The 14,447-nt window shown below is 51.0% G+C and overlaps 1 protein-coding gene across 1 annotated transcript in view; it reads left to right on the top strand.

Moving 5' to 3' along the window:
- Positions 1-14,447, top strand: part of sgsm2 (small G protein signaling modulator 2) — a 107,722-nt gene that overhangs the window by 63,181 nt on the left and 30,094 nt on the right. Inside the window, exon 4 of the mRNA XM_029716122.1 lies at positions 10,649-10,889. Coding sequence (XP_029571982.1) covers positions 10,649-10,889 — 241 coding nt within the window. The remainder of the gene's footprint in view (positions 1-10,648; positions 10,890-14,447) is intronic.

Below are 14,447 nucleotides of genomic sequence, written 5' to 3'. Positions count from 1 at the left end.
ACACACACACACACACACACACACACACACACACACTTCGATAAGCTGCTACATATGGCCACTGAGCACTCTGGGACTGGGGGGGGGGGAAGCTGGGCTTAATGGAGGAAGAGATGGGGGGAGGGAGAGGGGGGTTGGGGCAGAGAACACAGACACACACACACACACACACACACACACACACACACTCTTCCTGTATCTCCTCCTCTCATCTCGTCCTGTCATACAGCTGTGAATGTAGAAACAGAATATGTAGATTCTATTGTAGATTGTTGGAGCGAGCGAGGTGATTCTACTAGTGGTGACTGGGGGTGTGTCCCAAATGAAATGTTGTTTAGTGGTATATAGCTGTATCGCCCCTCGAGCACCGCCTCCAATAACTATCAATCCCTCAGTACCTCTCCTCCCCCCCTCCAATAACTATCAATCCCTCAGTACCTCTCCTCCCCCCCTCCAATAACTATCAATCCCTCAGTACCTCTCCCCCCCTCCAATAACTATCAATCCCTCAGTACCTCTCCTCCCCCGCCTCCAATAACTATCAATCCCTCAGTACCTCTCCCCCGCCTCCAATAACTATCAATCCCTCAGTACCTCTCCTCCCCCCCTCCAATAACTATCAATCCCTCACTACCTCTCCTCCCCCCCTCCAATAACTATCAATCCCTCAGTACCTCTCCTCCCCGCCTCCAATAACTATCAATCCCTCAGTACCTCTCCTCCCCCCCTCCAATAACTATCAATCCCTCAGTACCTCTCCTCCCCCCCTCCAATAACTATCAATCCCTCAGTACCTCTCCTCCCGCCTCCAATAACTATCAATCCCTCAGTACCTCTCCTCCCCCGCCTCCAATAACTATCAATCCCTCAGTACCTCTCCTCCGCCTCCAATAACTATCAATCCCTCAGTACCTCTCCTCCCCCCTCCAATAACTATCAATCCCTCAGTACCTCTCCTCCCCGCCTCCAATAACTATCAATCCCTCAGTACCTCTCCTCCCCCCCTCCAATAACTATCAATCCCTCAGTACCTCTCCCCCCGCCTCCAATAACTATCAATCCCTCAGTACCTCTCCTCCCCCCTCCAATAACTATCAATCCCTCAGTACCTCTCCTCCCCCCCTCCAATAACTATCAATCCCTCAGTACCTCTCCTCCCCCCCTCCAATAACTATCAATCCCTCAGTACCTCTCCTCCCCCCCCTCCAATAACTATCAATCCCTCAGTACCTCTCCTCCCCCCCTCCAATAACTATCAATCCCTCAGTACCTCTCCCCCCCTCCAATAACTATCAATCCCTCAGTACCTCTCCCCCCCTCCAATAACTATCAATCCCTCATACCTCTCCCCCCTCCAATACTATCAATCCTCAGTACCTCTCTCCCCCCCTCCAATAACTATCAATCCCTCAGTACCTCTCCCCCCCCTCCAATAACTATCAATCCCTCAGTACCTCTCCTCCCCCGCCTCCAATAACTATCAATCCCTCAGTACCTCTCCCCCCTCCAATAACTATCAATCCCTCAGTACCTCTCCCCCCTCCAATAACTATCAATCCCCAGTACCTCTCCCCCTCCAATAACTATCAATCCCTCAGTACCTCTCCTCCCCCCCTCCAATAACTATCAATCCCTCAGTACCTCTCCTCCCCCCTCCAATAACTATCAATCCCTCAGTACCTCTCCCCCCTCCAATAACTATCAATCCCTCAGTACCTCTCCTCCCCCCCCTCCAATAACTATCAATCCCTCAGTACCTCTCCCCCCCCTCCAATAACTATCAATCCCTCAGTACCTCTCCCCCCTCCAATAACTATCAATCCCTCAGTACCTCTCCCCCCTCCAATAACTATCAATCCCTCAGTACCTCTCCCCCCTCCAATAACTATCAATCCCTCAGTACCTCTCCCCTCTCCCCCCTCCAATAACTATCAATCCCTCAGTACCTCTCCCCCCCTCCAATAACTATCAATCCCTCAGTACCTCTCCCCCTCCAATAACTATCAATCCCTCAGTACCTCTCCTCCCCCCCCTCCAATAACTATCAATCCCTCAGTACCTCTCCTCCCCCCCTCCAATAACTATCAATCCCTCAGCACCTCTCCTCCCACAGTACCTCTCCTCCCCCACAGCACCTCTCCTCCCCCACCGCACCGCGCCTCTCCTCTCCACCGTGTCTCTCCTCCCCTCCCCCACTGCATCTCACCTCTCCTCCCCCACCTCTCCTCCCCTCACTCTCCTCCCTCACCTCACCTCTCCTCCCCCACCTCTCCTCCCCTCACCTCTCCTCCCCCGACCTCACCTCTCCTCCCTCCCTCACCTCTCCTCCCTCACCTCTCCTACCTCACCTCTCCTCCCCACCTCATCTCTCCTCCCCCACAGCACCTCTCTTCCCCCACCTCACCTCTCCTCCTCACCTCTCCTCCCCCCACCCACCTCTCCTACCTCACCTCTCCTACCTCACCTCTCCTACCTCACCTCTCCTCCCCACCTCATCTCTCCTCCCCCACAGCACCTCTCCTCCCCCCACCCTCACCTCTCCTCCCTCACCTCTCCTCCCCCCACCCCACCTCACCTCACCTCTCCTCCCTCACCTCTTCTCCCTCACCTCTCCTACCTCACCTCTCCTCCCCACCTCATCTCTCCTCCCCCACAGCACCTCTCTTCCCCCACCTCACCTCTCCTCCCTCACCTCTCCTCCCCCCACCCCACCTCTCCTACCTCACCTCTCCTACCTCACCTCTCCTACCTCCTCTCCTCCCCACCTCATCTCTCCTCCCCCACAGCACCTCTCCACCCCCCACCCCACCTCACCTCTTCTCCCTCACCTCTCCTACCTCACCTCTCCTCCCCACCTCATCTCTCCTCCCCCACAGCACCTCTCCTCCCCCCACCTCACCTCTCCTCCCTCACCTCTACTCCCCCCACCCCACCTCACCTCTCCTCCCTCACTTCTCCTCCCCCCACCCCACCTCACCTCTCCTCCCTCACCTCTCCTACCTCACCTCCCCACTTCATCTCTCCTCCCCCACAGCACCTCTCCTCCCCCCACCTCACCTCTCCTCCCCCCACCTCATCTCTCCTCCCCCACAGCACGTCTCCTCCCCCACCTCATCTCTCCTCCCCCCACCTCATCTCTCCTCCCCCACAGCACGTCTCCTCCCCCCACCTCATCTCTCCTCCCCCACCTCACCTCTCCTCCCCCACCCTCACCTCTCCTTCCTCTCCACACTTCTCTTCCACTCGCCTTCCCTTTTTAAAAATGTATTGAACCTTTTATTTAACTAAGCAAGTCAGTTAAGAACAAATTCTTATTTACAATGACGGCCTACCCTAGCCGCCCTATGGGACTCCCAATCACGGCCAGATGTGATACGGCCTGGATTCAAACCAGGGACTGTAGTGACGCCTCTTGCACTGAGATGCAGTGCCTTAGACCGCTGTGCCCCTCACTCATCCTCCCTCTCCTTCCCCACCTTTCCTCCCCCCTCACCCATCTTTCCCTCTCGTCCCCCCTCAGCTCTTCTTCCCCCTCACCCATCCTCAGGACTCCATTGCTCAGTTACTCCCATTGCCATGGCAACATCATCATTGTACCGTGACCATCATTGCTGGCGAGAGAAAGAAAAAAAGGGAGAGGAGGAGAGAGATAAGAAGGATGAGAGAGAGGAATGTGAGAAGAACAGACAGATGAGAGAGGTGAGAGTGTGTGAGATAGCAGAGAGAAGAGAGAAAGTTTTTTTTTTTTTTATTATTGAGAAAAAAATCTTTATTTGGGCCAAATACTTACATCATTAAAACAAACTTTATTTCATTTTAACAGACTGGACAGTTAAAACCAACATTATACAGTTCTCCAGCCCCCCCCCCCATATACAGTACATGCTCCAGTTTCAGCCATCCCCAGCAACACAGCTCTGGGGTCCCTACATTCCGCCCCCAGCATCCCATGTTTCCTGGTCTTCCATATTGACATGTTTACCTGCCCCACCAGGTAGTTTACCAGGCAGTCCCTACTCCTATTGGCTACAGTATACTGAGGCCCTCCAACACATAGGTTCACAGACAACCCCAACCCTACTCCTATTGGCTACAGTATACTGAGACCCTCCAACACATAGGTTCACAGACAACCCCAACCCTACTCCTATTGGCTACAGTATACTGAGGCCCTCCAACACATAGGTTCACAGACAACCCCAACCCTACTCCTATTGGCTACAGTATACTGAGGCCCTCCAACACATAGGTTCACAGACAACCCCAACCCTACTCCTATTGGCTACAGTATACTGAGACCCTCCAACACATAGGTTCACAGACAACCCCAACCCTACTCCTATTGGCTACAGTATACTGTGGCCCTCCAACACATAGGTTCACAGACAACCCCAACCCTACTCCTATTGGCTACAGTATACTGAGGCCCTCCAACACATAGGTTCACAGACAACCCCAACCCTACTCCTATTGGCTACAGTATACTGAGGCCCTCCAACACATAGGTTCACAGACAACCCCAACCCTACTCCTATTGGCTACAGTATACTGAGGCCCTCCAACACATAGGTTCACAGACAACCCCAACCCTACTCCTATTGGCTACAGTATACTGAGGCCCTCCAACACATAGGTTCACAGACAACCCCAACCCTACTCCTATTGGCTACAGTATACTGAGGCCCTCCAACCTATAGGTTCACAGACAACCCCAACCCTACTCCTATTGGCTACAGTATACTGAGGCCCTCCAACCTATAGGTTCACAGACAACCCCAACCCTACTCCTATTGGCTACAGTATACTGAGGCCCTCCAACCTATAGGTTCACAGACAACCCCAACCCTACTCCTATTGGCTACACCAGGGGTCCCAAACTTGTTATAGTCCCGTACCCCTTCAAACATTCAACCTCCAGCTGTACCCCCTCTAGCACCAGGGTCAGCGTACCCCTTCAAACATTCAACCTCCAGCTGTACCCCCTCTAGCACCAGGGTCAGCGTACCCCTTTAAACATTCAACCTCCAGCTGTACCCCCTCTAGCACCAGGGTCAGCGTACCCCTTTAAACATTCAACCTCCAGCTGTGCCCCCTCTAGCACCAGGGTCAGCGTACCCCTTCAAACATTCAACCTCCAGCTGTACCCCCTCTAGCACCAGGGTCAGCGCACTCCAGCTGTACCCCCTCTAGCACCAGGATCAGCACACTCTCAAATGTTGTTTTTTGCCATCATTGTAATCCTGTCACACACACACACACACACACACACACCACACACACACACACACACACACACACACACACACACCACACACACACACACACACACACACACACACTATACAATACATTTCTTAAACATAAGAATGAGTGTGAGTTTTTGTCACAACCTGGCTTGTGGGAAGTGACAAAGAGTTCTTAAAGGACCAGGGCACAAATAATAATATAATAATAATAAATCATTTTGCTCTTTATTTAACCATCTTACATACATCTTATTTATTCATCAAAAATTGTGAATAATTCACCACAGGTTAATGAGAAGGGTGTGCTTGAAAGGATGCACATAACTCTGCAATGTTGGGTTGTATTGGAGAGAGTCTCAGTTTTAAATCATTTTCCATACACAGTCTGTGCCTGTATTTAGTTTTCATGCCAGTGAGAGCTGAGAATCCACTCTCACATAGGTACGTGGTTGCAAAGGGCATCAGTGTCTTATTAACAGCTCGATTTGCCAAGGCAGGATACTCTGAGCGCAGCCCTATCCAGAAATCTGGCAGTGGCTTCTGATTTAATAAAATGTTCACAGAACCGCTTGTTACAATTTTTATGAAGCTCTCTTGTTCAGATATCGGTAAGTGGACTGGAGGCAGGGCATGTAAGGGATAACGAATCCAGTTGTTTGTGTCATCCGTTTTGGGAAAGTACCTGTGTAATTGCGCACCCAACTCACTCAGGTGCTTCACTATATCACATTTGACATTGTCCTTAAGCTTGAGTTAATTTGCACACAAATAATCATTCAATGGGCTCCCTGTTGCAGCCAGCCGCGACCGGGAGACTCATGGGGAAGGCGCACAAGGGGAGGGTTTGGCCCGGCAGGGATTTCCTTGTCCCATCGCGCACTAGCGACTCCTGTGGCGGACCGGGCGCAGTGCACGCTGACACGGTCGCCAGGTGTACGGTGTTTCCTCACATTGGTGCGGCTGGCTTCTGGATTAAGTGGGAATTGTGTCAAGAAGCAGTGAGGCTTGGTTGGGTTGTGTTTCGGAGGACGCACGGCTCCCAAGTCCGTACGAGAGTTGCAGCGATGAGACAAGACTGTAAGTACCAACTGGATACCACAAAATTGGGGAGAAAAAGGGGTAAAGAAATAAATATCATACAATGATAGAAAGACCTGTGTGTTGTCCTTGCTAATGCAGACAGAAAAGAGCTCCAACTTATTAATCATAGCCTCAATTCTGTCCCTCACATTGAATATAGTTGCGGAGAGTCCCTGTAATCCTAGATTCAGATCATTCAGGCGAGAAAAAACATCACCCAGATAGGCCAGTCGTGTGAGAAACTCATCATCATGCAAGCCTATCACACACGTGGGGCGGCAGGTAGCCTAGTGGTTAGAGTGTTGGACTAGTAACCGAAAGGTTGCAAGATCAAATCCCTGAGCTGACAAGGTAAAAATCTGTCGTTCTTCCCCTGAACAAGGCAGAACAACAACACTGTTCCCTGGTAGGCCGTCATTGAAAATAAGAATTTGTTCTTAACTGACTTGCCTAGTTAAATAAAGGAACAAAAAAATGCAAGCGGTCAGACAAGTGAAAATTATGGACAGTAAAGAAAACTTTAATCTTGTCTCTCAATTAAAAACAAACGTGTCAATACTTTGCCCCTTGATAACCAGCGCACTTCTGTATGTTGTAAAAGCGTTACATTGTCGCTGCCCATATAATTGCATAGTGCAGAAAATACATGAGAGTTCAGGGGCCTTGCTTTAACAAAGTTAACCATTTTCACTGTAGTGTCCAAAATGTACTTCAAGCTGTCAGGCATTCCCTTGGCAACAAGAGCCTCTCGGTGGATGCTGCAGTCTACCCAAGTGGCGTCTGGAGCAACTGCTTGCGTTACCACTCCACTGTCATGGCTTTGTGCCATCAGTACAGATACCAACACATCTTTACCACCAAAGTCCATTTGGTTAGATGGTCCAGTCTCTGCCTATTCCCCAGCAGCTCTCTGAACGAGCCCAGTAGTGCAGTTTGGATCCTCTCCACCACCTGCTGCAGCAGTCTGGTTGACTTCATGGAGGAAGCCTCCGTCATGTCGCTGCCAGATTTCCACACCAATTCTTCTTACAGGTCACCCAATTTAGTGAATCACACTCTCACAAGCCTGGCCCGCAAGCTGGCACTCTGGTCTGGATGAGTGGATTGTCTTTTTTCCACGCCAAAAAGCAAAGCGCGGTAGAACGGAGTAATGGCTGACATATTGACCTGCTCCATATCCAACAGGAACAAGTGCCTATCATACCCAAGGTCCCCTGCTCTCCTCAGAACAACCCAAGCCGTGTCTCTCCGGCACACCCCCTGCTGGTACAGACGTCTCTGTGCAGCTTGTAAACAGAAAGCTGTCACTCTGGAGCCAGTACCCACCACTGTCGTTGCTTGACGAGACTCTGTGGGAGATACAACTCCATCAGCCTTTGCCAGTGCATTGTAGTGGCCAAGTTGTTAGGGACCAGGAAAGGAAAGAGAAAGGGGGATACCTAGTCAGTTGTACAACTGAATCACCCCTACTCTGGCCCACTGTAGCCCCCCAGGAAGACTAGGAGGTCCTGCTCTGGCCCACTGTGGCCCCCCATGGAAGACTACGAGGTCCTGCTCTGACCCACTGTGGCCCCCCATGGAAGACTAGGAAATCCTGCTCTGGCCCACTGTGGCCCCCCATGGAAGACTACGAGATCCTGCTCTGATCCATCTGTCCATCAGACCCTCCTTCTTCTCCCAGTTCGCCACAGCTGATGCCGCCCCCTCAAACAACACTAAAGCCCTGCTAACCTCTTCTACATCTCCATCCCCTCTAACAAACACTGTTACATCATCAAAATAAGCTGACAATGAAACCGTCTCCCCACCTACTACCGTTAGAACTGACAACCCCTGCAGACTCTCCCTCAGCATCTCCCTCAGCCTCTCCCTCAGCCTCTCTGTCAGTATCTCCTTCAGCCTCTCCCTCAGCCTCTCCCTCAGCCTCTCTGTCAGTCTCTCCCTCAGCCTCTCTGTCAGTCTCTCCCTCAGCCTCTCCCTCAGCCTCCAACCCCTGCAGCCTCTCCCTCAGCCTCTCCCTCAGCCTCTCCCTCAGCCTAAAACCCCTGCAGCCTCTCCCTCAGCCTCACCTTCAGCCTACAACCCCTGCAGTCTCTCCCTCAGCCTCTCCCTCAGCATACAACCCCTGCAGACTCTCCCTCAGTCTCTCCCTCAGCCTCTCCCTCAGCCTCTCCCTCAGCCTCTCCCTCAGCCTACAACCCCTGCAGCCTCTCCCTCAGCCTCTCCGTCAGCCTCTCCCTCAGCCTACAACCCCTGCAGACTCTCCCTCAGCCTCTCCCTCAGCCTACACATCAGTGGTTCTATGGTTTAACCGTAGAGCTGACCCCAGAGTGGACAGCCCTGCCTAATCCCTCTCCTAACTGGGACTGGCCGGCTCAGCCCCCCCCCCCCCCCCCCCCCCCCCCCCCCACACTTTTACCATAACAGAAGCCCCACTATACAATAACTTGACCCATGATCTAAACCCACATCTCAGGCCAAACGCTTCCAGATAGGCATGACACTTTATCAAAAGCTTTTTGTTGATCTATCTAAATGAATCCCAGGTCCTGATCACACATCCTAGTGATGTCTATCTAAATGAATCCCAGGTCCTGATCATACATCCTATCACATCTCTCAAAAGGAAGAAGTTGTCCATTATTGTCCGCCCAGGCACAAAGCATGCCTGGTCCCTGTGAAATATTGTGTCCAAACAACCTTTCAGACGATTTGCCAAACACTTGGACAGTATGATACTGGCCTCCAGTTCTTCAATAGAGCTCGGTGCCCCTTCTTCGGCAGTAGTGACAGCACTGCCCGCTGGACTCCCGAAATACATCTAAGAGCCTATAAGAGGTCTTTCCCCAATACACCCCAGAAACAACTCCGCTGTCAGTCCATCGACCCCCGGTGCACAACCTGGGGAGAGCTGCTGCACAGCCGCTGTTAGTTCCTGAAACTAAAGATCATCCTCCAGCCTAGCACTCTGCTCAGGCCTGGGCTTAGGCAGCCTCTGTAGAATCTCCTGAGCACACTGTGGAACAGTGCTGTTGTCTGAGTAGAAGTCCATAGTAATCCCCCTCATCTCTGCTGGATCCAACGTCAGAGACCCTGAAGGACGCCATAGATGGAACATCTGCTTCTGCTGCTCCGACTTCCTCTCCAGGTTGAAGAGGAACGCACTCGGAGCATCCATGTCCGTCAGGGTAGCCACCCGACTTCCTCTCCAGGTTGAAGAACGCACTCGGAGCATCCATGTCCGTCAGGGTAGCCACCCGACTTCCTCTCCAGGTTGAAGAACGCACTCGGAGCATCCATGTCCGTCAGGGTAGCCACCCAACTTCCTCTCCAGGTTAAAGGACGTCCTCGGAGCATCCATGTCCGTCAGGGTAGCCACCCGACTTCCTCTCCAGATTAAAGGACGTCCTCGGAGCATCCATGTCCTTCAGGGTAGCCACCCGACTTCCTCTCCAGGTTGAAGAACGCACTCGGAGCATCCATGTCCTTCGGGGTGGCCACCCGACTTCCTCTCCAGATGAAAGGACGTCCTCGGAGCATCCATGTCCTTCAGGGTGGCCACCCGACTTCCTCTCCAGGTTGAAGAGGAACGCACTCGGAGCATCCATGTCCTTCAGGGTAGCCACCCGACTTCCTCTCTAGGTTGAAGAGGAACGCACTCGGAGCATCCATGTCCGTCAGGGTAGCCACCCGACTTCCTCTCCAGGTTGAAGAACGCACTCGGAGCATCCATGTCCGTCAGGGTAGCCACCCGACTTCCTCTCCAGGTTGAAGAACGCACTCGGAGCATCCATGTCCGTCAGGGTAGCCACCCAACTTCCTCTCCAGGTTAAAGGACGTCCTCGGAGCATCCATGTCCGTCAGGGTAGCCACCCGACTTCCTCTCCAGATTAAAGGACGTCCTCGGAGCATCCATGTCCTTCAGGGTAGCCACCCGACTTCCTCTCCAGGTTGAAGAACGCACTCGGAGCATCCATGTCCTTCGGGGTGGCCACCCGACTTCCTCTCCAGATTAAAGGACGTCCTCGGAGCATCCATGTCCTTCAGGGTGGCCACCCAACTTCCTCTCCAGGTTGAAGAGGAACGCACTCGGAGCATCCATGTCCTTCAGGGTAGCCACCCGACTTCCTCTCCAGGTTGAAGAACGCACTCGGAGCATCCATGTCCTTCGGGGTGGCCACCCGACTTCCTCTCCAGATTAAAGGACGTCCTCGGAGCATCCGTGTCCTTCAGGGTGGCCACCCGACTTCCTCTCCAGGTTGAAGAGGAACGCACTCGGAGCATCCATGTCCGTCAGGGTAGCCACCCGACTTCTTCTCCAGGTTAAAGGACGTCCTCGGAGCATCCATGTCCGTCAGGGTAGCCACCGACTTCTTCTCCAGGTTAAAGGACGTCCTCGGAGCATCCATGTCCGTCAGCGTAGCTACCGACTTCTTCTCCAGGTTAAAGAATGTCCTCGGAGCATCCATGTCCGTCAGCGTAGCCACCGACTTCTTCTCCAGGTTAAAGGATGTCCTCGGAGCATCCATGTCTGTCAGGGTGGCCACCCGACTTCCTCTCCAGGTTAAAGGACATCCTCGGAGCATCCATGTCCGTCAGGGTGGCCACCCGACTTCCTCTCCAGGTTGAAGAATGTCCTCGGAGCATCCATGTCCGTCAGGGTGGCCACCCGTGCTCTAATGAGCACACCCTTCACCTGATCCTGTAAAAAAGACCCCAGCTGTGTCCACTTAGCCAATTCCCTCTCTGACCCTAAATCTTGCTGCCCGATAAGGCAATGCCTCTAATATCCTTCTCCAACCTCTGAATAGTAGACCTTATCCTAGCTGTCCCATAGGCAGAGTACTGCTGACAAAACACCATTACTTGAGGTTTCCCCACCTTCCACCATTGTCTTAGGTTCTCAAACTCAGCTTTCCTCCCTTTCTACCTCTCCCAAAAGACACCACATCCCTCACAAAATGAAAATAATTTAACACTAAAGTAAGACCTCGGACGAGTTACAACTGCCAAGCTACAGTATATGCAACTGTTACCATATGGTCTGAAAAACCACTAGGGCAGATCTGGGAGCCCAGATCCCTGTTCCAGCTCCAGAACCCTGTTATAGCTCCAGAACCTTGTTATAGCTCCAGAACCTTGTTATAGCTCCAGAACCCTGTTATAGCTCCAGAACCCTGTTATAGCTCCAGAACCCTGTTAAGCTCCAGAATCCTGTTATAGCTCCAGAACCCTGTTATAGTTCCAGAACCCTGTTATAGCTCCAGAATCCTGTTATAGCTCCAGAACCTTGTTATAGCTTCAGAACCTTGTTATAGCTCCAGAACCCTGTTATAGCTCCAGAACCCTGTTAAGCTCCAGAACCCTGTTATAGCTCCAGAACCCTGTTATAGCTCCAGAACCCTGTTATAGCTCCAGAATCCTGTTATAGCTCCAGAACCCTGTTATAGTTCCAGAACCCTGTTCCAGCTCCAGAACCCTGTTATAGCTCCAGAATCCTGTTATAGCTCCAGAACCCTGTTATAGTTCCAGAACCCTGTTATAGCTCCAGAACCCTGTTATAGCTCCAGAATCCTGTTATAGCTCCAGAACCCTGTTATAGCTCCAGAATCCTGTTATAGCTCCAGAATCCTGTTATAGCTCCAGAATCCTGTTATAGCTCCAGAACCCTGTTATAGCTCCAGAACCCTGTTATAGCTCCAGAACCCTGTTATAGCTCCAGAACCCTGTTATAGCTCCAGAACCCTGTTATAGCTCCAGAATCCTGTTATAGCTCCAGAACCCTGTTATAGTTCCAGAACCCTGTTATAGCTCCAGAATCCTGTTATAGCTCCAGAACCCTGTTATAGCTCCAGAATCCTGTTATAGTTCCAGAACCCTGTTATAGCTCCAGAACCCTGTTATAGCTCCAGAATCCTGTTATGGCTCCAGAATCCTGTTATAGCTCCAGAACCCTGTTATAGCTCCAGAATCCTGTTATAGTTCCAGAACCCTGTTATAGTTCCAGAACCCTGTTATAGCTCCAGAACCCTGTTATAGCTCCAGAACCCTGTTATAGTTCCAGATCCCTGTTATAGCTCCAGAATCCTGTTATAGCTCCAGAATCCTGTTATAGTTCCAGAACCCTCTTATAGCTCCAGAATCCTGTTATAGCTCCAGAACCCTGTTATAGCTCCAGAATCCTGTTATAGTTCCAGAACCCTGTTATAGCTCCAGAATCCTGTTATAGCTCCAGAACCCTGTTATAGCTCCAGAATCCTGTTATAGCTCCAGAATCCTGTTATAGCTCCAGAATCCTGTTATAGCTCCAGGACCCTGTTATAGCTCCAGAATCCTGTTATAACTCCAGATCCTGTTATAGCTCCAGAACCCTGTTCCAGCTCCAGAACCCTGTTATAGCTCCCAGCATCTGTTATAGCTCCAGAATCCTGTTATAGACTCCAGAACCCTGTTTATAGCTCCAGAATCCGTGTTATAGCTCCAGAACCACTGTCTAGCTCCAGAATCTTGTTATAGCTCCAGAATCCTGTTATAGCTCCAGAATTCTCTGTATAGCTCCAGAATCCTGTTCTAGCTTCCAGAATCCTTGTACACAGCTCCAGAACCCTGTTATAGCTCCCAGAACCGTGTTATAGCTCCAGAATCCTGTTTGTTATCGCTCCCAGAACCCTGTTATAGCTGCCAGGAATCCTGTATAGCTCCAGAAACCCTGCCGTTATAGTTCCAGAACCCTGTTATAGCTCCAGAATCCTGTTATCCAGAACCGTTATAGTTCCAGAACCTGTATCAGCTCCAGACATCCTATCGCTCCATAACCCTGTTTATAGCGCCAGCACATCCTGTTAGTTCACGAACCATGTTACAGCTCCAGAACCCTGTTATAGCTCTCGAGAATTCCTGTTATGGCTCCAGAATCCTGTTATAGCTCCAGACCCCCTGTTATAGCTCCAGAATCCTGTTATAGTTCACAGAACCCTGTTATAGTTCCAGAACCCTGGTTATAGTTCCAGAACCCTGTTATAGCCTCCAGAACCCTGTTATAGCCTCCACGAACCCTGTTATAGTTCCAGATCCCTGTATAGCTCCAGAAATCCTGTTATAGCTCCAGACTCCTGTATAGTTCCAGAAACCCTCTTATAGCTCCAGAATCCTGTTCTAGTTCCAGAACCCTGTTATAGCTCCAGAATCCTGTTATAGCTCCCAGAACCCTGTTATAGCTCCAGAATCCTGTTATAGCTCCCAGAATCCTGTTATAGCTCCAGAATCCTGTTATAGCTCCAGGACCCTGTTGTAGCTCCAGAATCCTGTTATAACTCCAGATCCTGTTATAGCTCCAGAACCCTGTTCCAGCTCCAGAACCCTGTTATAGCTCCAGAATCCTGTTATAGCTCCAGAACCCTGTTATAGCTCCAGAACCCTGTTATAGCTCCAGAACCCTGTTATAACTCCAGAACCCTGTTATAGCTCCAGAACCCTGTTATAGCTCCAGAATCCTGTTATAGCTCCAGAACCCTGCTATAGTTCCAGAACCCTGTTATAGCTCCAGAATCCTGTTATAGCTCCAGAACCCTGTTATAGCTCCGGAATCCTGTTATAGTTCCAGAACCCTGTTATAGCTCCAGAACCCTGTTATAGCTCCAGAATCCTGTTATGGCTCCAGAATCCTGTTATAGCTCCAGAACCTGTTATAGCTCCAGAATCCTGATAGTCCCGAACCCTGTTATAGTTCCAGAACCCTGTTATAGCTCCAGAACCCTGTTATAGCTCCGAACCCTGTTATAGTTCCAGATCCCTGTTATAGCTCCAGAATCCTGTTATAGCTCCAGAATCTGTATAGTTCCGAACCCTCTTATAGCTCCAGAATCCGTTATAGCTCCAGAACCCTGTTATAGCTTCCAGAATCCTGTTATAGTTCCAGAACCCTGTTATAGCTCCGAATCCTTATAGCTCCAGAACCTGTTATAGCTCCAGAATCCTGTTATAGCTCCAGAATCCTGTTATAGCCCAGAATCCTGTTATAGCTCCAGGACCCTGTATAGCTCCAGGAAACTGTTAAACCAGGATCCTGTTATAGCCAGAACTGTTCAGCTCCAGAACCCTGTTATAGCTCCAGATCCTGTT

This window comes from Salmo trutta, chromosome 26, assembly GCF_901001165.1.
Source record: "Salmo trutta chromosome 26, fSalTru1.1, whole genome shotgun sequence".
NCBI classification, from domain to species: Eukaryota; Metazoa; Chordata; class Actinopteri; order Salmoniformes; family Salmonidae; genus Salmo; species Salmo trutta.
The sequence above is the reverse complement of the archived record's forward strand: the minus strand, read 5'-3'. Positions and strand labels throughout refer to the sequence as shown.